A 25,064-nucleotide genomic window follows, 5' to 3' on the forward strand; every position below is an offset into this window, starting at 1 on the left:
ACTATCACGTGACTTAACTTTCCCAGTGACGCCAGTGAGACTTGGGACGTTTCCCCAGACAATCCCACACAAGCAAAAAAAAAAAAGCTCATTGTAGTAGCACATTAATACACTGGTCACAGTGCCACTTCATCAGCAACAACCATGGCTTACCAGAAGGAATATAAAAATTCATAAACTATAAAGATGTTTCACAGAATTTAAGCTGCTCACTTTGTCAGATAAATTAGAGACAATGGCTTTCATTTTTAAAATAGATCAGTTTTATTCTGCTAGTTCCATAAAAACAATGTAAACACAAGCGTTCTGTACATCTTGCTGGTGAATTCACATAATGCTTAGTTCCCTGATCCTTTGACCTCCTTGTCTTCTTCGGTTATTTTCCGTTTGGACCACTGGCTACAGGAGTGGAGTGGGGTTGGGGCTTAGGAGAGAGCAATGTGGCTTTTTGGTATGATTTGTCCTATTGCTTGCCCTCTCAGCACACTCCTGTTACTCCTAACAAAGTTTGAGATTTAAGCCCTTAAACCCGCAGGTTTCACCATCAGCTTTTTCTTTTTTTTTTTTTTGCATAGGCATTACTAGGGACGTAAATGGGAGACTGGCATAGAAAGTGGTGAGGAGCCGAAGCCAAGAAATTGCTTTAAACACAAGATGAAAATGCTCTGTTCTGTCCATAGAATCACCTAATACTGGTGTGAGGCATCTCACACTTAGCTGTGGAGAAGTCCTTGGAATTAGGTCTCAGACAGCTTTAAGACAGTTAAACCTTTTGGCAATGGGCTAACTGCCTTAAAAGAAAGAAGAATTCTACTTGAAAGACCCTGCAGGTGGAGAAATTGTCCTACAAAGATTCTTGGAAATGTTAGTGGAGATAACTGACATGGGTAGCTGTGGGCCAACCAGGAACTGTCAACGACCCGATCTCTGCAAAACCAGGACGGCCAGTTAATTGTTTCTTCAGTTCTCTGATGGTCACAAATGTAATTTTATTTTATTTAGCCTTGTGGAGGTTCTGCAACAAATGTAATTTTAAAGGAATTGGGAGCCAGAAAGATAAATGCAACTCCTTCACCTACGTGACAGGGCAGACTGGTGAATCTGGGTTCCCAGAGTGTGGAGCAAGTGCCCTGCATCAGAGAATGGCCCAGGGGGAACGTGCATGATGCCGAACCCCGCAGGACAGAATTACCTCAATCCCTGCTCCTGACTACTATAAGGAGGAAGTCTCAGTGCCTCAGTTTGGATCTACGCTGGGATTTCTTTCTTTTGGAGACAGTGTCTCCCTCTGTCGCCCAGGCTGGAGTGCAGTGGTGTGATCTTGGCTCACTGCAACCTCCACCTCCTGGGTTCAAGCAATGCTGCCTCAGCCTCTCCAGTAGCTGGGACTACAGGTGTGTGCCACCACACCCGGCTAATTTTTGTATTTATAGTAGAGATGGGATTTCATCATGTTGGCCAGGCTGGTCTCGAACTCCTGGCCTCAAGTGACCCGCCTGCCTCAACCTCCCAAATGCTGGGATTACAGGCGTGAGCCACCGCACCTGGCCTCTATGCTTGAATTTCTACTCTTAGCTAATCTCTCTAACACACATGCCCTTCATTGGGTAAAGCTGGCTCAGTAGACTAATTACACCTGCCACGTAATACAAGCCTCTCCCTGGCTTGTATTATCTCATAGTTGCCTTCTATTTGTGACAAGTGCTACGAATATTCCTTTTTGAGAAGTGATACAAAATATTTTTTTTCTTGAACAGGATTTTTAACTCAATGAGACAGTGTAAACATCATGACAATTCTGGAATGTCTGAAGTTTGAGATAGAAGATTGTCTTAGAAAAGCTAAGATTGTCTTAGCTGTTTGTGGTATCCAAACTCCTCTGGAACATGGGCATCAGGAACCAAGTGATGCCACTGCTACTGGGCAGGGTTTTTATATTTTACCTAAACAGAGACAAATGACACTGACCTACCTTAACAAAATTTCAGAAAAACCATCTGGAATCAGCCCCATCAAGTCCAGATTGGAAGGTGTTTGGGGATCAATGAAACATATCAGAAATACTTTTCTTCCCCCAAAACAAATGTAATGAATGTCAAAGTATTGATGCTAATTTAGATTGTGATTACATATTAAGTTTTGCTTCATTAATTGTAGCACTGGCAGCTGTTTTGTGAACACTGCATATTGAACTGTAGGCAGCTGACAACAAATATCAGCGGAAGGGGATATTTAAAAGCCAGCTAAATTAATCATTGCTTTTTAGGAAACTGAGCCAAGATTAACCCCCTGGAGCTTTTACAGACAGACCCTCGCCAAAATCTCCCACAAGGAACATTTGTAGGCTATTTTGTTTTGAGACGTTAACCCATCTGCGATGTCTTGCTGACATTTTAGATTATATATACAAGCCCTATAATGAATAGCATTCACAAAATTTATGAGGCAAAAAATTAAAATTGTTCAAAAGCCTGATTTTTGCTGGCAAAGTTTATCCATGAGAACATAGCAATTAGCCCCCTACCTCTCCAAAAGAAACCCTACAACCCTAATACCCTAAAACCAATCCAAATTGTGTAATTTAGAAGAAATAGGTTTTCAGTGCGTACGACTGAAGAGTTCATTAAGGTTTTGCAGCTGGAGGTTTAAAAAATCCCACTTTTCGAAAATATCTGACAATCAAGGGCACAGAGACTAGCGTAATGCTGATTCTCACTGGCGCAAACAGCTTGTGGATTGCATAGGCCACCACGAAGGTACTTGTGCCTGCTGCCATTTTTGACTGTACCAGGGACTCTTTAAATCCGAGTTTCAGCAGGATTGCAGACATGTCCACACCACTAGGGGGGAAGAAGCAAAGAGAACAATTATTACAGCAAGGGATTAAATGAAGAAATTGATTTGGCTATAAGATTTACAGTATTTTAAAAAATGTAATGAAGTAGCCGAATGAATAAAAGTCTTAGTGGCCAGGTGCAGTGGCTCACGCCTGTAATCCTAGCACTTTGGGAGGCCGAGTGGGAGGATCGCTTGAGCTCAGGAGTTCAAGATCAGCCTGGGCAACATAGCAAGACTCTCCTCTCAACAACAACAAAAAAACATAAAATTGGCCTGACGCGGTGACTCAGACCTGTAATCTCAGCACTTTGGGAGGCTGAGGGGGCAGATCACTACGTCAAGAGATTGAGACCATCCTGGCCAACATGGTGAAACCCTGGCTCTACTAAAAAGACAAAAATTAGCCAGGCTTGGTGGCATGCGACTGTAGTCCCAGCTACTTGGGAGGCTGAGGCAGGAGAATCACTTGAACCTGGGAGGCGGAGCTTGCAGTGAGCCGAGATCGCGCCACTGCACTCCAGTCTGGCAACAGAGCGAGAGTCCGTCCCCCCCAAGAAAACAAAAAACAAAATCAGCTGGATGCAGTGGTGCATGCCTGTAGTGTCAACTACTTGGGAGGCTGAGGTGGGAGGATCACTTGAGCCCAGGGAGGTCAAGACTGCAGTGAGCTGTGATCGTGCCACTGCACTCCAGCCTGGGCAGCAGAGTGAGACCCTGTCTTAAAAAAAAAAAAGCCTTAGCAAACACGTTCTTATTCACATAGAATCTTACATGACAGTAAAAAACAAATATTAATTACTGTCAAAAATCTTACCTTGACACAATCATGTAAAATATGCCCAAGGAGATTAATGAGATTCCAATGTGCAATGACACGCCAACAGTGCCATACTCTTGAAAAATCTTTTTCAGTTGCTGTGTCTTGCTTTGCTTTTTCTCCTCTGTGCAGCTGACGCTGCTGCCTGTTGTCTCCGTGGCCTGGCTGGGGTCCTATGTACGAATTAGAGAAGAGGAGGTGCTTTTGGGCAGGCATGGGCAGTCATTACCGGCTTTTATACACGCATGCAATGTTACACTCTCTCCTGCTGAATGAGAGATCAGTTACCCCTTTCCTTTTTTTTTGAGACAGAGTCTCGCTCTGTCGTCCAGGCTGGAGTGCTGTGGCGCGATTGTGGCTCACTGCAACCTCTGCCTCCCTGGTTCAAAGAATTCTTTTGCCTTAGCCTCCCAAGTAGCTGGGATTACAGGCGCGTGCCACCACACCCAGCTAATTTTTTGTATTTTTAGTAGAGATGGGGTTTCACTGTGTTAGCCAGGTTGGTCTCGATCTCCTGACCTGGTGATCCACCTGCCTTGGCCTCCCAAAGTGCTGGGATTATAGGCGTGGATCAGTTACCCCTTTCTTACTCAGTCAGCCGAGTTTCAGCCAACTTAGTCACTAAGTGCAATGCAAGCCTGGAACTAGGTATGGCCGGCAGAATGATGGCTCCAAAGATGTCCCAGTCCCAGGATCTGTGAATATGTCACCTTACATGGCAGAAGGACTTTGCAGATGTGATTAAGGGTCTTGAGATAGGGAGATGATCGCGGATTACCTGGGCTACATTATTACCAACGTCATCACAAGGGTCCTTATAAGCGAAAAGAGGGAGGCAGGAAACTCAGTGTCGGGGAGGGGGTTGTGAGGACAGAAGCAGAGTGAGAGAGCTGAAGATGCGGTGCTACTGGCTAATTGAGGCAAGTGCCATGAGCCAAGGAATGCAAGCAGCTTCAAGCTGGAAAAGGCAGGACATGGATTCAAGCCTCTAGAAGGACCCCATCTCTGCTGAGACCTTGACTTTAGTGCATTAAGACCCATTTTGGACTTCTGACCTCCAGAAGTGTAAGATAGTAAATGTGGATTGTTTTAAACCACCAGGTATGTGCTCATCTGTTACAGCAGCAATAGTAACTAAAACACCAGGGCTCACAAGCTTGGGGACAATGATCCTTTATCAAGCATTTTCTCTGAGCCAGGCGGTCCTCCAACCCTTTCCCCTTCCACCCTCATGCCAGCCTTCAGAGGTAGATACTACTGCTTTTCCCATTTTGCAAAGGAGCAACACAGGGTTGGTGAGGTGAGGTCATCGGCCTGACGTCACCAAGATTAGAACCCAGGCCCTCCAAGGCCACAGCCTGAGCATGTGACAACCATGTTATATGCCATCAAAAAAGGATGGTGCACACAAAATTAATGCAGCAAAAGCGATGGCAGATTTACTCCTAGAATCAAGATTTACACCTGACACCTGAAACACAAAGCGGGCACGATTCTTGCAGAGTACCCCACCAGGACTTGTACAGAAATCATGGATTGCATGGGACATCTGCTAACAGTTACTGAGCACCTACCAAGCCTGGAATTTGTGGGAGAAACAAAAATACCAACCACACCCGCATTAGGGGAGGGCAAAAAACCACTCCTCAATAACAGAGCACTTTAATCAAAAGACCTCTCTAAGGACAGTCCTGGGGCTTGTCCCGGCAGGTGATGAGCACCTGGCTGGAAGTCAGCTCTTGTTATGGGCTCTGCAGCTGGCCCACTTTTACCCTGTTATTTTTAGAGGCATAAGATTTTTTAGAACATTTGAGGAAAACCCTCAGTGTCCTGATGACAGGTCCCTTCTGCTAAGCCAGGAGCTGAGCTTACACTTCAAAGGCGTCATTTCATAAGTCCCTCACTGCCTCATGACCCAGGAACCTTTGTCGCTCCTGTTTTGACAGATGGATGACTGAGGCTCAGGAGGGAGGGACGGCTAACTGGCAGCATGGACTGGAGACTGGGTAGGTGACCACCAGGCCTCAGCCTCTGTGGTACTCAGCAGGCTCCCCTTTCCTGTCCTGCCAGAATGACCATTCTTAAAGGAAGACACTTTTCCAGAACGTCCAGGCTCTGGAGGGGAGGAGGGAAGATGTCATCAGCCCCCCTTTCTTTGGCCAGCACATGTGACCTCCCATTTGCTTGAAGCCTTCTGACTAGTCCTGCCACCCCCGGCCAGGACGGCTGTGGAGAGCATCGGTTCTCCCTGATAAACAAGCCCCACCCACCTCCAGCTGCTGAGGGAGGCAGCAGCAGCCAGGCGGTGGGGACTGATAGGAGGCCACCTACAGCCCCTCACAGGGCCAAACACCCATGCCCTTGACACCTGGCCCCATTCTGTCCATTCACTGGACTGAGTGCAGCTGTCTCTGCGAGGGCCCTTTTCTTTATGGTCTTTATTTTGGCGAAATTCCTTTTGGCCAAAAAATAAAAATAAAAAGGCCGCGAGGATTCCAGCTATAGAATGAGCAGAATCTACTGCAAGACTGTGGTAGGGACAAGACATTCAGACACAGGGACAATCTCGGGTTAGCTGGCACCACAGTTGGCTTCTGATACTCTAGAGAACACCCAGTTACCGGACAATTTTCTTTCTTTTGTTTTGATAAAAACACCCATTTGTAAGCACTGTGAGCCACGCCATTTTTCTTCCTAACCTTTGGGGAGACTAAAGAAGCTGAAATAAAAGAATTTATGAAGGCGTGACTTGCAGGCAATGGAAAAGTTTTAGACATTCATTTCTTCGTGGAACATTGCCTTAAGTACCCGGGATGTGTTAGGCACTGTCCTGAATGCACAGGAGGATGTGACACATCTGTCTATACTCAACGTGCATGCACATGTGTGTGAGAATGTGTGTGAGTGTGTGTGAGAGTGTGTGTGAGATGCCCCTTCTGCCTCTCCCCAACATTTTTTAAAGTACAAAAACCTGTAACAGAGAAGGGGTAGGAAGGTTTAAAGAATGAGCCAAGGACCTTGCCAAGTCGATCACAGTGTTTGGAGTGACATGTTTTCTTTCAGTTGATAAATCATACTAATAATAAACACTATATTGTGTATATTTTGTACTAGGCACTGTTCTGAGTACTTTGAAAATATTGGCTGGGCACGGTGGCTCATGCTTGTAATCCTAACACTTTGGGAAGCCGAGGTGTAGGAGGATTGCTTGAGGCCAGGAATTCAAGACCAGGCTGGCCAACACATCTTTTACTTTATTATTTTATATTTTTCAGACAGATTTTTGCTCTGTTGCCCAGGCTGGAGTGGAGTGATACGACCTTGGCTCACTGCAACCTCCGCCTCCCGGGTTCAAGCGATTCTCCTGCCTCAGCCTCCCAAGAAGCTGGGACTACAGCCACGTGCCACCATGCCTGGCTAATATTTGTATTTTTAGTAGAGATAGGGTTTCACTATGTTAGCCAGGCTGGTCTTGAACTCCTGACGTCAGATGATCCACCCGCCTTGGCCTCCCAAAGTGCTGGGATTACAGGCGTGAGCCACTGCGCCCGGCCTCGTCTCTAATTTTAAAAAAAGGAAATACTAATGCATATAAGCCTCACAACAACCTTTACTACTGTCAACCCCACTTAACAGAAGAGGATCTGAGAAGCCCAGAGAGGTTGAGTAACTTACCGAGGATCACACAGGATTACTGTCAGAGCTGGGATCCAAACTTGCTGAGTCTGGGTCCAAGGCCTTTGCTCTGAACAACCATGCTATGTTACTCCTCCTGTATTCATGAGTGTCTCCTCTGTGCCAGGCACTGTTCTAAGTATAGGGGACAGAGCAATGGAAAAAACTGACAAAACCCCACCCTCAATGAGCTTATGGTCTTATGGGAAGGCAGGGACAATAAACAGAAGACTAAAATTCCAGGGCTGCTACTTGTGACAAGTGCCATAGAGAAACACCAACGGTGCGGGAGACGGAGTAGGAGGAATGTTAAATAAGGCCATCAGGGAAGGTCTCCCTGAAAAGGTGGCACTGGAACCAGAACCGATGGAGACAAAAGGACACTGGGGCTCTGGGAGAGCAAGTCATCTGCCTGAGCTCCCCCTACGTCCCTGGAAGGAGTAAGTGGCACAGGCAGGCAGGGCTGCTAGGCGGTTTACAGGACATGGAATCACGTTAAGACAAAAAGGCAGGTCTCTTCTGTGGCTTTCCCTACCCCTCTTACAGAGACGCCCCTGCCAAGGCAGAGGTGGGTGGGCCTCTTTGGCTCTTAATTAAACACCTGGCAAATGTGGAGATCCCAGCTGGGCAGCACACTCCTATCTCCCAACAAGGGCGGCCAGAATAGCCAACAGGGGAGGTTCTGGGCTCTGGCCAAGCCTAGACCCTCCCTGCACTGCTCCCAGGCCCTGCTGCGGACGCATTTTCTCAGGCAGATGAGTTATCTTTTGTCCTAATCTCCTTTGAGGTTCTGATCCCACTTGGGATTCTGCTGATTTTACCACGGTGCAGAAGAAACAAGGACAGCTCATGGGGTCCTGGGGCCTTGTGACTGTATATATTTACTGCAATTATAACCATTTCTAACCTTAATTTAGGACACACCAGATGCCAGGTATGAACATATCTCATTTTACATTCATATTCTATAAAGTCTGAATTATTAACGTCCCATTTTACAGATGAGGGAACTGAGATAGAGAGAAGGGAATTTGATCAAGGTCACACAACAAGTGAGTAGAGAGAGGAATCCAGGGAGTCTGAGGCCAACTCTTTGCCACTGTATACACACACACACCGCTCCAATGCCAGGGCCTGAGCTGGGGACAATTTGCCACTGTATACACACACACACTGCTCCAGTGCCAGGGCCTGAGCTGGGGACAAGGTCAATGTGGCCGACAGACAGGCAGGACAAGAGGCCATTCCAGATGAGTGCAGAGAAGACCCACAGCCATGGGGTGGAAACAGGCCCAGTGGAGGCATCCGAGGCCTCACAGGTGGTTAGAGAGGGCTTCCTGGAGGAAGGAACAGCTGGGCTGGGCCCTGAAGAATCATCAGGAGGCGGCACGGTGTGTGCAGAAGGTGCCACTCTGGAGAGGATCCCCAAGACCTGTGTGCCACCTGACGGACTGGAGAAGGCAAGGAAGGAAGCTGATCTGGGCAGGAGGCATGGTGAAAGCCTGGGTCCAATCCCCATCCGCTCCTTATTGAAAAGCTAGGGAACGGTCAGGAGATGCTCGCTGGGCCGGCGGCGCTGTGCTGAGGCCTGCACCAGCTCATGGAGTTGTCTCCCAAACTCTTGCTGGGAAGGTGCTATTTTTGGCCCTCTAAAAGGTCAGAAAACAAGCTCAAAAGCCTTCAGAGCTCGGTCTGAGGTCACCGGGCGGTGAATGGAGGGGCCCTGTCTGCACCCAAGCAAACAAAGAGGCTCCAGACTGTGAGGCCGGATGCGCTCCGGGCTGGACGCCGGCTCCGCGCGTCTGGGCTTGCCATTCCTGGACCGCCAGACTTCATTATTTACTACTATTTTTATTTAAAAAGCCCCACTTGGAAGAAAGTGACAGATTTCTTGAAAGGAAAGCTGGTATGACTGCTCTGAAGGAAAACCAGTTTTCACTTAGCACCCATGGAAGGTGACGGAAATGAAACATCAGCAGCACTGTGGGTTCCTTGCCCGCGGCTTCCCTGAGGACGCCTGCTCTTCCAGTTAGAAGAAAAGGGAGGAGCAGCTAGCGTCGGGAGGCGTTCAAAACACAGCGAGACCCAGCCAGAAGGCCTGGACAACAACCCCGCAGGCAGCGTGTGGAAGTTCAGACCAAGTCCAGGCCCATCTGCAACTCAGTCGGCTGCGCCCCAGCCTGGCTGAGGCTCTGCAGACCCGGGGCTCGGCCGAAGACTGCGCGACCTTGGGCAGAGCGCCACACCTTCCCGAGCCTCAGTTTCTCTGGCTGTCAACTAGGAGGATCGCTTCCTTGGCTTGTAAGGATTTGGGGTTTCAGGGACCCTGGAAGAGCTCGGTCCCGGGCAGCCACAAGTGCAAAGGCGTCCTTGGTGGAGGTGGCCGGACCCCGGCGCGGCGCTGCGGCCGTCTGGGGACCTGGACACCGCCCGGGATCAGGGTCGGGGTGGGGTGCTTACCTGGTGGCCGCGGCAGTCCCCGCGCGCCGTGCGGAGCAGCCGGGGGTCTGGCCTGGGCGGCAGCAGGGCCAGGGCCAGGGGCGGCGGGGCGCAGGGGGCGGTGGCGCCCAGGAGCCAGGTGGCGCGAGGCCGGACCCGGGCGCCCACCCTGCCTGCCGGGCCCAGCAACGCCAGCAACCCGGCCATGGCGCGCAGCTAGGCGCAGCACCCGCGCCGCTGACCCAGGAAGCGGGCGGAGGCCGGGGAGGGTGGGCGGAGCTGACCCCGCGAGGGCCCTCCCCGGCCCCGCCCGCCAGGGGCGCCGCCGCGCGCGCGGTGGGCGGGGCTGAGGAGGCGTGTGCACATCCCCTTGGCTCACCCACTAGCTCGGCTCCTCGGGGGCCGGAGTCCAGGGCTGGTGGGCGGGGCTGAAGGAGCGCGCCCCGCCTCCTCTCCGCCCACAATCCCCGCCCCTTTGGGGGTGGGTGCCGGTCTTTGCAGGGTCTTGGGCTTTCTTTTTTTTTTTTTTTTTTATTATACTTTAGGGTTTTAGGGTACATGTGCACAATGTGCAGGTTTGTTCCATATGTATCCATGTGCCATGTTGATTTCCTGCACCCATTAACTCGTCATTTAGCATTAGGTGTATCTCCTAATGCTGTCCCTCCCCCCTCCCCCCACCCCACAACAGTCCCCGGAGTGTGATGTTCCCCTTCCTGTGGCCATGAGTTCTCATTGTTCAATTCCCACCTATGAGTGAGAACATGCGGTGTTTGGTTTTTTGTCCTTGCGATAGTTTACTGAGAATGATGTTTTCCAGTTTCATCCATGTCCCTACAAAGGACACGAACTCATCATTTTTTATGGCTGCATAGTATTCCATGGTGTATATGTGCCACATTTTCTTAATCCAGTCTATCGTTGTTGGACATTTGGGTTGGTTCCAACTCTTTGCTATTGTGAATAGTGCCGCAATAAACATACGTGTGCATGTGTCTTTATAGCAGCATGATTTATAGTCCTTTGGGTATATACCCAGTAATGGGATGGCTGGGTCAAATGGTATTTCTAGTTCGAGATCCCTGAGGAATCGCCACACTGACTTCGACAATGGTTGAACTAGTTTACAGTCCCACCAGCAGTGTAAAAGTGTTCCTATTTCTCCACATCCTCTAAGCACCTGTTGTTTCCTGACTGCGGTGTGTAGTTGGTGGGTTTTCTTATTCTGCGGGCACAAAGGTGGGCGTAGGGCCGTGGCTTATGAGCTTTTCTCCCTGCAGAAATGGGTGAAACCTGAAAAAAAATTATAGATATGTTTACGTGTTAGCTCCAAAGAAGAAAGTAAATATGAGAATTGACATTAGTACATGTTTAATAAAAAGTCCTCTAAATGACCCTCATAGATTGTTGGCGTGAATGTAAAGCGAAAGATGGTGTGGCAGTTTCTTGAAAAGTTAAACATACACTAACCATATAACCCAGCAACTCCACTCCTCGGTAGCTTCTCAAGAGAAACAAAGGCTCGACACTCAAAGACTAAAATGTGAAGACACCAATGTTTGTAGAGATCTTATAAATATTAGTCAACAATTAGGAATGTCCATAAACTGGGACACTCTGTGGCACAAGCCTTCAGTGGAACGCTATGCAACAATTAAAGGGAACAGACTACTGACACATGCATAATATAAATGAATCTCAAAGCTCTTATGCCAACTGAAAAAATCTAGGCACAAAAGTCACACATTCTTATGCCAACTGAAAAAATCTAGGCACAAAAGTCACACTACATGAAGTGCCCAGAATAGGCAAAATCATAGAGACCTAAAACAGATCCGTGGTGGCCTAGGGCTGGGAGTGGGAAATGAGACTGACTGCCAAGGAGCGGGAGGAACGTCTTGGGGTGAGGGAACGATCCTAAACCCAGATTGTAGGGATGGTGGCAGCTGTGTAACTAAAACTCGTGGGACTTTTTTTTATGTCTTAAAAAAACACTTAAAATGGATGAATTTTATGCTATGTAAATTATACTTCAATAAAGATGTTCTGGCTGGGTGGAATGGCTCATGCCTATAATCCAAGCACGTTGGGAGGCTGAGGTGGGAGGATTACTTGAGCTCAGGAGTTCAAGACCAGCCTGAGCAACATAGCGAAACCCTGTCACTATAAAAATAAAAATAAATTAGCCGGGTGTGATGGCACGCATCTGTAGTCCCAACTACTTGGGAGGCTGAGGCAGAATTGCTTGAGCCCAGGAGGTCCAGGTTTCAGGGAGCCACGATGGTGCTACTGTACTCCAGTCTGGGTGACAGAGTGAGACCCTGTCTCTCTAGAAAAAGAAAAAGAAATATATTTTACAAAAGATGTAATATTCTATTAGTCAATTGCAATTCAACTCAAGCAAGCTCTTACACAGGCACAGAAATGATATTAAACACATATGCATTAAAAATTGTTTATTACATAAGATGGAGTTATAGCTGTGAAAGTAACAGGGTCTGTTGGAGGGAGGTCCTAAAGTGCCCCTGGATGGGAGTCCTTCCATTTAAGTGCCTACAAGAAGCTGGGGAAGAGTGCTTAAGGGTGCAGATTGTCTGTCAGGTTGGCCCTATAAGTCCAGCTGTGTGATTTGGGACTAGTGACTCAACCTCTCTGAGCCTTGGTCTTTTCATGTGTAAAATGAAGATAATAATAGTTTTCCCCCATGAGATTGTTGAGATAATTCTTTGACACAGTTCTTGGAAAGGGCTTCGCTCAGTGCCTGGTGCACAGAGAGGGCACACAGGTTAGCTGTGATGTTGTAGAGATGCATTGCCTGAAGCCCCTCTGTCACCCAGTGACAGTGCCGCTTCCAGATGGCAGCTGATCCCGACTTCCTCACGGTTCCCATGATTTTTTCTTTCTTTCTTTCTTTCTTTCTTTCTTTCTTCCTTCCTTCCTTCCTTCCTTCCTTCCTTCCTTCCTTCCTTCCTTTCTTCCTTCCTTCCTTCCTTCCTTTCTTTCTCTCTCTCTCTCTTTCTTTCTTTCTTTCTTTCTGAGGCGGAGTCTCGCTCTGTCGCCCAGGCTGGAGTGCAGTGGCGTGGTCTCGGCTCACTGCAACCTCCGCCTCCCAGTTTCATGCCATTCTCCTGCCTCAGCCTCCCGAGTAGCTGGGACTACAGGCGCCCGCCACCATGCCCGGCTAATTTTTTGTATTTTTAGTAGAGACGGGGTTTCACCATGTTAGCCAGGATGGTCTCGATCTCCTGACCTCGTGATCCGCATGCCTCGGCCTCCCGAAGTGCCCGTGATTTTCTTGTCACCAGGCCTTCTTCGTTCATTTAAGTTTCCTGCCCAGGCTTCATGGGCAGTTGAGTTTGTGATTCATGCTATATGCTTATTAGAGAAGGGAAAAAGATAATTTTGTTTTTCCCTTTAAATTTGACAGTAAATATAATACTGTAATTATAAACTTTAGGTTCTTTTTTTCTTCTTCTAAAAGTGAAGAAACTTTTCCTTTTAACAAAATGTGTTGGAGCTGCTGCCTGCCTGAACTTGTGACAGTTTTGTTTTTTTCTTATTGTGTCAGCTCTCTTTGTCTCTCTAGAGCAGCAGCTCATGCATGAGCTATATTTATTTTAATTTCTTCATTTTCATGAATACATAATGTATTCTCATGGTTCAGATTTTTAAAGGTACAAAAAGTCTACACAATACAAGTTTCCTTCCTATCCCAGTGACCAGTTTTCCTCCCTAGAGACAAACACTGTTACCAGTTGCTTGTGCATATCCTTGTTACATGTGTGCAGGCAAATTCCTACAAACGGTTTTCATCGCTATTTTTACCCAAGTAAGGCATAGTATACACGGTGTTCTTCACCTGGACTTTTTTGCTTCCAATATATTTTAGAGTTTTCCGAATATGTACACAAAAATCTTCCTTATTCTTCAAAAAATCTGCTTAGCATTGCAGTGTATTCCAGGGTGCTGTAATGCTTTAACCGATCCCTTGTGGGTGGACAATTAGGGTATTTAGGGTATTTTCCAGTCCTTGTGATCATAAACCATGCTGTGATGAACCAGCGGGTACTTCTGTCACTTGCCGTGTTTAAGTATGCCTATGTAATAAATTCCTCAAAGTGAAATTGCTTAGTGAGAAGATATATGTATTTGTAAATTTGAATAAATGGCAAAATTTCACTCCATAAAGGTTGCAGAGTACAGCAAATGAGAGTTTTTTGTTTGTTTGTTTGTTTGTTTTGAGATGGAATCTTGCTCTGTCACCCAGGCTGGAGTGCAGTGGTGCGATCTCAGCTCACTGCAGCCTCTGTCTCCCAAGCTCAAGTGAACCTCCTGCCTCAGCCTCCTGAGTATCTGGGACCTCAGGAGTGCACCACCACGCCTGGCTAATTTTTGTATTTTTAGTAGAGACACGGTTTCACCATGTTGGCCAGGCTGGTCTCAAACTCCTGGCCTCAGGTGATCCGCCTGCCTCGCCTCCCAAAATGCTGGACTTACAGGCATAAGCCACTGTGCCCGCCAAGAGTGTCTATTTACTCTGACTCTAAATGGTGTCTATTTACCCTGACTCTAAATGGTGTCTTTAGCAGAGAAAATGTAGGACTGACTTTTATGTTCTTAATTTGAGAATCTGACATTAAAGGCAGCCATATAAGCCCAGGCACGGTGGCTCACGCCTGTAATCTCAGCACTTTGGAAGGCCAAGGCAGGCTGATCACCTGAAGTCAGAAGTTCGAGGCCCGCCTGGCCAACATGGTGAAACTCAGTCTCTACTGAAAATACAAAAAATTAGCCGGATGTGGTGGTACATGCCTGTAATCCCAGCTACTCGGGAGGTTGAGGCAGGAGGACTGCTTGAACCCGAGAGGCAGAGATTGCAGTGAGCTGAGATCGTGCCACTGCACTCCAGCCTGGGCAACAAGAGCGAAACTCCATGTTAAGAAAAAAAAAAAAAAAGGTCTTCATCCTTGTCATCTTTGCATTGAGTTGGCTGAGGAGGAAGAGGAAGAGGAGGGGTTGTTCCTGCTGTCCCAGGGGTGACAGCGCCTATAGTGACAGCTACTCCGGAGGCTGAGGTGGAAGGATTGCTTGAGCCCAGGAGGCAGAGATTGCAGTGAACTATGATCACACCCCTGCACTCCAGCCTGGGCGACAGTGAGACCCTGTCTCAAAATAAAATAAAATTGTAAAATAAAAAATAATAATTAAAAAAGCAGGCAAGAAGTGCCTTTCAAGGTATTAAAATATGAAGCTGTTTTCTTCTTTTCTTAATCTCTCTCCCTTGAGTTGTCATGGTGATTTTTACTGCCTATTTAACAGTGTCCTATTTTTTTTTTTTGAGACGGAGTCTTTCTTTGTTGTCCAGGCTAGAGTGCAGTGGCACGATCATGGCTCACTGCAGCCTCAACCACCAAGGCTCAAGCAATCCTCCTGCCTCAGCCTCCTGAATAGCTGGAACTACAGGCGCATGCCACCATATCCTGCTAATTTTTTTAGTTTTTATAGAGATGGGTTCTATGTTGCCCAGGCTGGTCTCGAACTCTTGGCTTCAAGCGATCCTTCTGACTTGACTTCCTAAAGTGTTGGAATTACAGGAGTGAGCCGCTGTGCCAGGCCAAAAGGAACTTTTTGAAGGTCACAGGGTTCCATCTGCAACCTTCATTCCTTTGCCTTGTAACATGACACATTCACAGTTTCTGTGGATTGGGACGTGCACATCTTTTGTTGGGGGAAAGTTATTCTGTCTACCACACTTGATTACTTATGTACTTGAATCTTTTTGTGTATTTCTTGGCCATTTGGATTTATTTTTCTGTGAAATTTCTGCTGAAATACTTTGTGCATTTGTAAAGTTTTTTTCTTGTCAGTTCTAAGACTTATACTGGCACATGCCATGAAAAAGCCTTATTTGTTAGGTAGTCATTTAGTCTCTTGTTTTTGAGACAGGGTCTCGTTCTGTCACCCATGCTGGGGTGCAGTGGTACAAGCTTGGCTCACTGCAACCTCTGCCTCCCAGATTCAAGCGATTCTCATGCCTCAGCCTCCCAGGTAGCTGGAATTACAGGCACGTGCCACCATGTCCAGCTAAATTTTGTACTTTTAGTAGAGACGGGGTTTCCCCGTGTTGGCCAGGCTGGTCTCAAACTCCCGGCCTCAGGTGATCTTCCTGCCTTAGCCTCCCAAAGTGCTGGGATTACCGGGGTGAGCCACCATGCCCAGCCTAGTCCTTTATATTGTCTAAGTTTTCAGTTTCGAGCTTCTTTGTGTTCTGGAGCTAACAGCAGAAGTTGTTTAAAGACGGTCCCTCTTGCTATCTTTTGCAGCAGTTTGAGCAAATTGAGGAGAATACTCCAGATGTCTTGGAAGGAGAAAGCCAGAGAAGGCAGTGCCTTTGGGGAGTGAGAAGCAGGAGCAGCGGGAGGGGGCGGGTTCCTCTAGTTTAAGGCAGGGACTGTGGTGGGAAGTGGCTTATTCACTACTTAGAGCTGAATCTCCGGGGGTATGCAAGGGCACGTGTGTGTGTGTGTGGATGTGTGCATGCATGTGTGCGGGCACCTGCTGAGGGGCACAGTGGTGGGACTCTGAGGACCTAGATGGGATAATAGGTTTTGAAATAGTAACTGATCTTAAAATTTTAACCTTTTATGATGCAGTTTTTAAAAAACAAATAATGTATAACATATATGTATATTTAAGATAAATGTAATAACAAAATAGACACCTATTAGCTCCCCCACATCTCAAATCACCCCTTGGTGCCACCATTACTGGTGTAGAGTCCAGACCGAATCATTCTAGAATCTTCTGTCCAGCATGAAGCCCCATCTTTGCTTGACCCATGGAGGGTGATGCATGGTACAGGGATGGAATTTTTGGCCATTACAGATTAGATGATTGTGATTTAATTTAGTTTCAAAAAAAATCCTGACTGCTCATACACCACGGAGCTGGTCAATTATACTTCATGCCCATAACACCCACGTGTGCCATTCCATCTCTCTGCACCCTGTAGTGGGCATCCGTAATTGATCTGTAATTGATGTGTGATCAATGCCTGTGGTAGTTAAGAACTATTGCTGTGGTGGTTAAGAACTATATCCTGTAATTTTGTGTGTGTCTTATTTTGTCTGTATCTGGAAGTGTGTTATCCACGTGGCTCTTGGGCTTTTATGTGTCATCCTGGAAAAAATGTAGGAAAATACTACGAGATTTCTGCAGCTGCCCAGCATCTGGTCCAACATAGACTCAGAGAGGAAAGTGAAGTAAGGAGGAAATAAAGAACTACTGACCCAAACTGAGGTGTATGCAGTACATGTAGCTCACTTGGGAAGACTTTTAGAGGTGAAAGGCAAAAGAAGCATATGAAAATAGCATCACTAAAGTCTCATGCTTAATCTCGTTCTTACTTGAAATGGAAACTGAAGTATAATTTCTAGAAAGCCACTTTTAAAACCCTCTAATGGCCAAGTAATGAGGTGACAGCATTTTACAAATGAGAAGCACACTTGCATGGCAGTGAGAGAATAATGTGTCATCAAAGAAAATTAGCTCCATGTCACAAATGCAATTGAGCAAAGGCTGAGAGTGGTAATCAACTTTCTTTCTTACAGAAGCAACATGAAAACTTCATTAGAGAAAATCACTTTCCCAAGTCAGACAATCAACACCAGGAAGTCAGGGAGTCTGGCTTGGCTTGAACTCTCAGATGGACTCTCAATGGTGTTCAAAGGGGGACCATTGACTCCCACCCACTCAAGGCTAATGCCAAATCCAGTGCCCAGCAGAGCTCTCTGGCAGGCAACCTAAAGCTGGTGACTCTCAGCTCCTGGTGTTCATGTTCCTGTGTAATCTCCTTCTCTTGGGTCAAGGTTGGACCTAGATCTTTGCATCTAATAAATAAAATACAGAAAAGTGATGGAATGCCACTACTGTGATGAGGTTACAAAAGATTGTGGCTCCTCTGGTCCTGGGCACCCCCTTTGGCTCTCTTGTCCATGATCTGCCCCATGGAGAGCCCCATGTGGCAAGGAACAGACAGCACTTCTGGGCAATAGCCCGCAAAGACCTGAGGCCTGCTAGCCACTTCAGGTGAGCTGCTAATTAGATTAACCCTCCCCTCAACCATCTGAGCCTTGAGATAACCACAGTCCTAGCCAACACCTTGATTGCAACCCTGTGAGAGACCCTGGGCCACAGGCACCCAGCTAAGCCATGCCTGGATTCCTGACTCCCAGAAGCTGAGATTATAAACGTCATTTCAAGCTGCTAAGTTGGGAGAGAGGACAGAGTCTTGCTCTGTTGCCCAGGCTGGAGTGCAATGGTGCGATCTCGGCTCACTGCAACCTCTGCCTCCCAGGTTCAAGTGATTCTCCTGCCTCAGCCTCCTGAGTAACTGGGATTACAGGCACATGCCACCATGCCTGGCTAATTTTTGTATTTTTAGTAGAGATGAGGTTTTACCATGTTGGTCAGGTTGGTCTTGAACTCCTGGCCTCAAGTAATCCGCCCACCTCGGCCTCCCAAAGTGCTGGGATTGCAGGCATGAGCCACTGCGCCTGGCTAAGCTGCTAAGTTTTGAAGGTAGTTTGTTATGTGGTCGTAGATAACTGGTACAGGAGTCAAGTCATTAATTGAATGTATGCTGTGTTAAAGACTTGCATATCAATAATCTCATTTTAGTATCCCATCCATATGTGATTTGTGTGACCCTGAACAAGTTATTTAATGTATCTGAGCCTCAGCTTCCTCATTCATAAAATGAAGAAAATAACCGTATTTGACCCACAGCCTCGTTGAGAGGTTGAAAAGAGCCTGTGTTGAAAAGGGCTCAGCACAGGCACAGAGAATGTATTTGTGCCCTTTATCTGTTGCTGTTTAATAAACTACTCCAAACTTCAGTGGTAAAAAACAACAATCATCTACTAAGCTCTTGAAACCTCTGGGTGAGGAATTTGGACAGGGCCCATGGAGTTGATGTGTTCCTGCTTCACAGTGTCTGGGCCTCAGCTGGTAGACGGATGATCAATTGTTATATAGAAAATTACCCCAAATTTAGTGGCTTAAAAGAGCACACATTTATTACCTCATAGTTGCTGTAGGTTAGAAGTCAGGATATGGCTTAACTGGGTTCTCTGCTTAAGGTCTCACCAAACTACACTTAGAAGTCAGCTGGGGCTGTGGTCTCATCAGAGGCTCAACTTGGGAAAAATCTACTTCCAAGCTCTTGTATGTTGTTGGCAGAACTAATCTTCTTGTGGCTGTGGACTGAAGTTCCTACTTTCTTTCTAGCTGTTGTCTTCAGGCCACTTTCAGCTCTGAGAGGCTCCCCTCAGTTTCTTACTACATGGCCCTCTTTATATACAGTTCACAATATGGCAGCTTTGATGCCAGCAAGGGAGGGAGAGAGCCTATTGCTCCAGTTTGCTAAGATAGAATCATACGTAACGTAATGCAATTATCAGTGATATCATCACCTTTGCCATTTAATATAACCTAGTGAAGGAAGTTATATCCCATCACCTTTGCCATATTTTGTTAGTTAGAACAAGTCACAGGTTCTGCTCCTACTCAAGGGAAGGGAATTACAGAAAGATGTGGATACCAGGAGGTGGGAATTATTGAGGGTCAATGACCTAAAGTCTCTGTCTACCCAAGCTGGGAAGACTCATATGGTTGGGGGTGACTTGAACAGCTGGGGGCTGGAATGACCTGGTGGTTTCTTCGCTCATGTGAGCTGGTAGCTGGGCTGTGATGCCTCAAAGGGTAGGCTCAGCTGGGACTGTTGGGCATGTGGGCTCTCTGTGTGGCTTAGGATTTTCACCTCCTGGGCTCTGGATTCCAACAATGGACGGCTGGAGAGTAAACCTTCTAAGGGAACCAGGAGGAAGATAAATGGCCTCTTCTGACCTAGCCTCAGAATTCATGCAGCATTGATTCTGCCACACTCTATTGGTTACCAGTAAGTCAGAGGTCAGCCCAGATTCAAGGGAGAGGAGATGAGACTCTTCCTCTTGGAAAGTGGCAAGGATTCATGTGGAAGAGCCTGTAGGTTTGGAAATATTGTTTTGATCATCTTTGGGAAATACGATCTCCCACAGTATTCGGTAACTATTAGCTGATGGTAATGATAATGCTAATCTTTGTCTCCATTTTGCAGAAGAAGAAACTGAGGCTCAAAGAAATAGAGCCTTCCCCGAGTCCTCTTATCCTTACACACTTCTCGTGTCTGATGCCTTCTAGCATTTTTTGGTTAAATTAGAAGCAACCGAATGTTTTTAGAGGCAAAACCTCGTCTCTACAAAAAATACAAAAATTAGCTGGGCGTGGTGGTGCACACCTGTGGTCCCAGCTACTCAGGTGGTTGAGCTGGGAGGATCACTTGAGCCCAGGAGGTTGAGTCTGCAGGGACCCATAATCATGCCACTGCACTCTGGCCTGTGTGACAGAGTAAGACCCTGTCTCAAAAAAATAAATAAAATGTAAAAACAAAATGTTTTTAGAGTTTGCATTTTAGGCAGGAAAAAATTGGTGTGCAATTAGGCACAGAGAATTGGTGCTTGAAAAAATCATTCAAAAAGCTGGAGAAGTAGACACGAGTCTGGCTCCCAGGAAAGACTCCCTGGACACAGCCACCCGGGGCAGCCAATGGAACTGCCCTTCAGCTGCCAGCAGGCAGGAGAGCAGCAGGGGCCCACCACTGCAGTGAATGAATGGCAGTGCACCTTGTGTCACTATGATCCAGGGATCAGGAAGCGGCTGCTGCTGCCGCTGCCACTGCCCCAGCTCCCACAGAACAGGATCCTGGGCTTTGGAAAGTAGAACCATGCAGCTGGCCCAGTCTCAACAGCCCACCTGCTCCTGAAAACCCCTCACATCTCCACAAACCATTTACTAGCAGCAGACAGCCCAAGCTTCAGGAAGACGCCCCCACCTCATATCTGCCTTTGGAACACTGTGCAAGTGCATCTGTATTAGTTAGTTCTCGCATTGGCATAAAAAAATACCTGAGGCCGGGCGCGCTGGCTCATGCCTGTAATCTCAGCACTTTGGGAGGCCAAGGGGTGGTGGGGGGGGGTGGATCACCTGAGGTCAGGAGTTCAAGACCAGCCCAGCCAACATGGTGAAACCCCATCTCTACTGAAAATACAAAAATTAGCCAGGCGTGATGGTGGGCGCCTGTAATCCCAGCTACTCGAGAGGCTGAGTTGGGAGAATTGCTTGAACCTGGGAGGTGGAAGTTGCAGTGAGCCGAGATCACACCATTGCACTTGAGCCTGGGCAACAGAGCGAGACTTCACATCAAAAAAAAGAAATACTGGAGACTTGGTGATTTATAAGAAACAGAGTTTAATTGACTTATGGTTCTGCAGGCTGTACAAGCAAGGTGCCAGCATCCGCTCACTTTTTAGGGGGGCTTCAGGGAGCTTTTACTCATGGTGGAAAACAAAGCAGGAGCGGTCATGTCACATGGTGAAAGTAGGAGCAAGAGAGAGAAGGGGAGGTGCCACATGCTCTTAAACAACCAGATCTTGTGAGGACTCACTACTGCAAGAACAGCACCAAGAGGATGGTGCTAAACCATTCATGAGAAATCTACCCTGGTGATACAATCACCTGCCATGAGGCCCCCAACTTTAACATGAGGGATTACATTTCCACATGAGATTTGGGCAGGGACAAATACCGAAACAATATCAGCATGTAACCAGCAGGAGCAGATTCCTATCCACACACCTAGCTGCAAAGGAGCCTGGAAAGTTTTGACCTCTCTTCCAGGAAGGTACACTGGGAAGAGATGGGAATCCATGTGCCCATATTCAATACCTCAGCAAACTGCAACTCTTTTAGGAATCCCCACCGGCCCTACTCCCACCTTGAGAAACGCTTTGTTTTATTGATGAATACTGGGCCACATGGTCATTCTCAGAGTGCTGGGTCACATGGTCATTCTCAGAGTGCTGGGTCACATGGTCATTCTTAGCTGTGAGGGAGTCAGGAATTTGAGGATCTGGAGAAAGGAAACAGACTTGGTTGAGGTCTGAACAGGTGCATTGTCTTCCTGAACAAAATGGGGATTCTGTTGGCAGGGAGGTAGAGGAACTCACACCTGTGTAGCAGTGAGTGTAATGAGTGTGGTTAAGATAAGGAGTGTGTGTGTGCAGGTGGGAAGCAGTCTCATGAGTGCGTGAGTGTGTGTGTATCTTTGTGCATGTGAGGGGGTGAGATGCAAAGGGGACAAGGTACTGAAGGAAGAAGGAAGAATTGTTCCCTTTTTGAGGGAGAAGCGACTTGTTCCCAGTTTCTAAGAGAACATATTATTCATCTACTCTGGGGCCAAGGGCCTTCTGATTGCTCGTTGTGGCTTGTTTTCCCAGGAATGTAGGAAGACAGATTCTGGAGAACAAGCAGAGGAACTTTGATGAAATAAAAAGTGGACAGTGTTTGGGACAAACTGCTCTGTGTATTCCCCCAGTACATATTCTCCGACCATACCTGAATCTTTCCGAGGGCAGGAACATTTTTTATTCCAATTCTCCTTCTCTTTTTGTCAGGTTCTACAGTCACTGTTCCAGACGAGCTCTGCCCTCAGGTCCTCCTTCCTGCCCTGGTGCTTGCCCTCTCAGCGCAAACCGTCACTCCCTCCTCCTCCGGGGAAGCCCGAGACTGACCAAGGGGATCCCCCACTCCCCTGCATACTTCCCTCCACCCACCCCTCCCCTCCTTCCAAGACACACCCAACCACCTGTGCCTACATGTCACTTCTTGCCTCCTCTCTGTTAATTTCCAATCTGCATTCATTATTCCAAACCCCTACTGTCCTAGCAGTGGGTGATACAGTAAAAGGAAGGCCTTATTGTATCAAGATTTGGTGGTTAACATCCTGGCCTCGGTGTGAAGCACACTTGTCTTAGAACCCGGCTCTGCTCTGAACTTCAGCTAAATGACTTGAACTACCTAAGTCTCTGCTTCCTCACTTGTAAGAGGTACAAATAATAATACTTATCTCAAAGGGTTGCCAGAAAGTTAAATGAGATCTCATGTCTAAGTACTTTTAGCATTGGGCCTGACACAGGGCACAGGACTCAAGCCATGGAAGTATGGCTAGCACTTGTTTTGATATTTTTGTTTGGCCAGCAGTTTCTGTTGATGGAGAATGCACCTCCCTCCCTACTATAGTTAGATGAGGCTGGCAAGCCCCAGCTCCCACCTGGCCTCTGGTCATGGGGATGGGCACATGACCGAGAACGCACCAGAGCACCCCATGTCCTAAAGTACCCCGTGGATAAATATGGGGTCGTGCTGTACACATGCGTCCTAACGTAACATTTTCGTTTTATTTATATTTATTTGTTTATTTATTTATTTTTGAGAGCAAGTCTTGCTCTGTCGCCCAGGCTGGAGTGCAGTGGCACGATCTCGGCTCACTGTAACATCTGCCTCCCAGGTTCAAGCAATTCTCCTGCCTCAGCCTCCTGAGTGTAGCTGGGACTACAGGCACATGCCATCATGCCTGCCTAATTTTTGTGTTTTTAGCAGAGACTGGGTTTCCCCATGTTGGGCAGGCTGGTGTCCAACTCCTGACCTCAAGTGATCCACCCACCTCGGCCCCCCAAAGTGCTGGGATTACAGGGGTGAGCCACTGCGTCCGGCCAGTATTTTCATTTTAAAGATCACGAATGTGTTTCCTGTCAAAACCATAATTGTGGAACATTATTTTAAAATCTGTAGAGCATTTTGTCGTATGGATACACCATGATTAATCTAATCTCCTGGAGATGGATATATAGGTGATTTCCTCTGGTTTTGTTTTTTGTTTTTTTTTTGCTACTGTAAGTTGAAATTAACTGTCAAATCTACTAGACTTTGTCCAATCTCCATTTTTCATGACGTTTTGTAATAACAAATCCTGTTAGTAATCCTCTTCTTGAAATATTCTTGTTCACTCATTTATTCATTCATTCACCACATACTTGCGTACTGATCATGTGTGTGGTTTGTGTCCATCGCGCAGTACCTACTCATTCTTCTCCCTCTGTGGTTAACTGGCAGGGTCTTTGGAGGCAAACAGGTCAGAGTTGCCTTCCAGAGGGCATAACTACTGGCTGAGTGGCCATAGGGAAATGATGTAAACTCCTTGAACCTCAGGTTTCTTACTCTGTAATATACAAATAATGACAAGTGCCTCTGTGGCTTCCTGCAAGGATTAAAAGCAACCCTATGTGTGCAGGACAGGCAGGATATCAGCACTCACAAGGCTTTCCTCCTTGTCCCACTTCATCCTTCTCCACACAAATGGCCTTGTGGGCCACATGGAAGGGAGGAGGGCAGAGGAGGATACCTGGATTCCAGGCCCCTGCAGACCACTTCTCAGTTGGCCACTGTGGAAGCACCAGCTATAGGTCTCTTGTAGAAGGGAACATGTGCATTAACTATTTTTAAAAAATTTTTTCACCTCCTTGTGGTCAGCGTGCAATTCAGCAACTATTAATTGAGCATCTGCAAGGCGCTAGGCACAAAAGAAGACAGAGCAGAAACACAGGCCGGGGGCCCTTGTCCACGAGACGGCATACAAAAAGAACCCTTGAGCTTCTTCACTGCCAGGACAGAGGATTCACTCTGTCCCTTAAGCTGGTGTGGAGAACATCACCAGTGATAGCTACCACCGCCCACTTCAGGACAACCCCTTTCTCCTCTCAGCCCGCCTTGAGGGAGCTCTGTCCCTGTTTGAACTTGGACTGATTTGGACGGTCATTTGTGTTTTCCTTCATTGCTTTGGGAGAGTTGTGGCTAAGAACATTGGCCGCAGGGACAGACCTGAATTGGATTCTGCCTTAGCCACTAACTCACTGTGACACCTTAGTAGATCCCTGTCCCTCCCTCAGCTTCGTAGTCCCCTCTCTGCAATGACGATGTCTATAGTACACACCTCTCAGTGCTGTTGGGTGGCTGCATTGGGGACATCTTTAGTGTGTGTAGGCTAATACTTGGCACTTGGTAGGAACTCAGAAAATGTGACTTAGACAAATTCTGATTCCTCTTGGCCAGGTTCCTGCCTGGTTGAGTTTTTTCTTTTTTGTTTCCTTGCTTTGGGGCTAAGGGCATTTTATGGCTTGGGGTTAAGAGCTGAGACTTTGGGGTCAAGGCCATCTGAGAGTGTGTCCCCACTTTAGCCTCCAATAACTATGTGACTAGGCAAGTCACTCAACATCTTGGAGCCTCCGTTTTCTCATCTGTAAACTGGGGATATTAATAGTACCCAACTCATGGGGTGGTTGTGAGAATTAAGTGAGTTAAT

General features: G+C 47.1%; 1 protein-coding gene across 1 annotated transcript; it reads right to left on the minus strand.

The window, feature by feature from the left end:
* Positions 1 to 240: 240 nt before the first annotated feature.
* FAM210B (family with sequence similarity 210 member B) lies at positions 241 to 10,055 on the minus strand. Its single transcript, XM_032143337.2, has 3 exons — positions 9,791 to 10,055; positions 3,653 to 3,828; positions 241 to 2,840 (listed from the first exon to the last, which is right to left on the minus strand). The coding sequence occupies exons 1-3, from the start codon at positions 9,974 to 9,976 to the stop codon at positions 2,624 to 2,626; spliced, it is 579 nt and encodes a 192-aa protein (XP_031999228.1). The 5' UTR covers positions 9,977 to 10,055; the 3' UTR covers positions 241 to 2,623.
* Between the last annotated feature and the right edge of the window lie 15,009 nt (positions 10,056 to 25,064).

The sequence above is a fragment of the Hylobates moloch genome, unplaced genomic scaffold (genome assembly GCF_009828535.3).
Source record: "Hylobates moloch isolate HMO894 unplaced genomic scaffold, HMol_V3 SCAFFOLD_21, whole genome shotgun sequence".
NCBI lineage: Eukaryota > Metazoa > Chordata > Mammalia > Primates > Hylobatidae > Hylobates > Hylobates moloch.

Excerpts from the sequence above, each read along its gene's own strand:
- FAM210B (XM_032143337.2), bottom strand. The coding sequence starts at position 9,976 with ATGGCCGGGTTGCTGGCGTTGCTGGGCCCGGCAGGCAGGGTGGGCGCC. Across the intron at positions 3,829-9,790 it reads GGGACTGCCGCGGCCACCAG|GACCCCAGCCAGGCCACGGA; the intron begins GTAAGCACCCCA and ends ATTCGTACATAG. Across the intron at positions 2,841-3,652 it reads TTTTACATGATTGTGTCAAG|TGGTGTGGACATGTCTGCAA; the intron begins GTAAGATTTTTG and ends CTTCCCCCCTAG.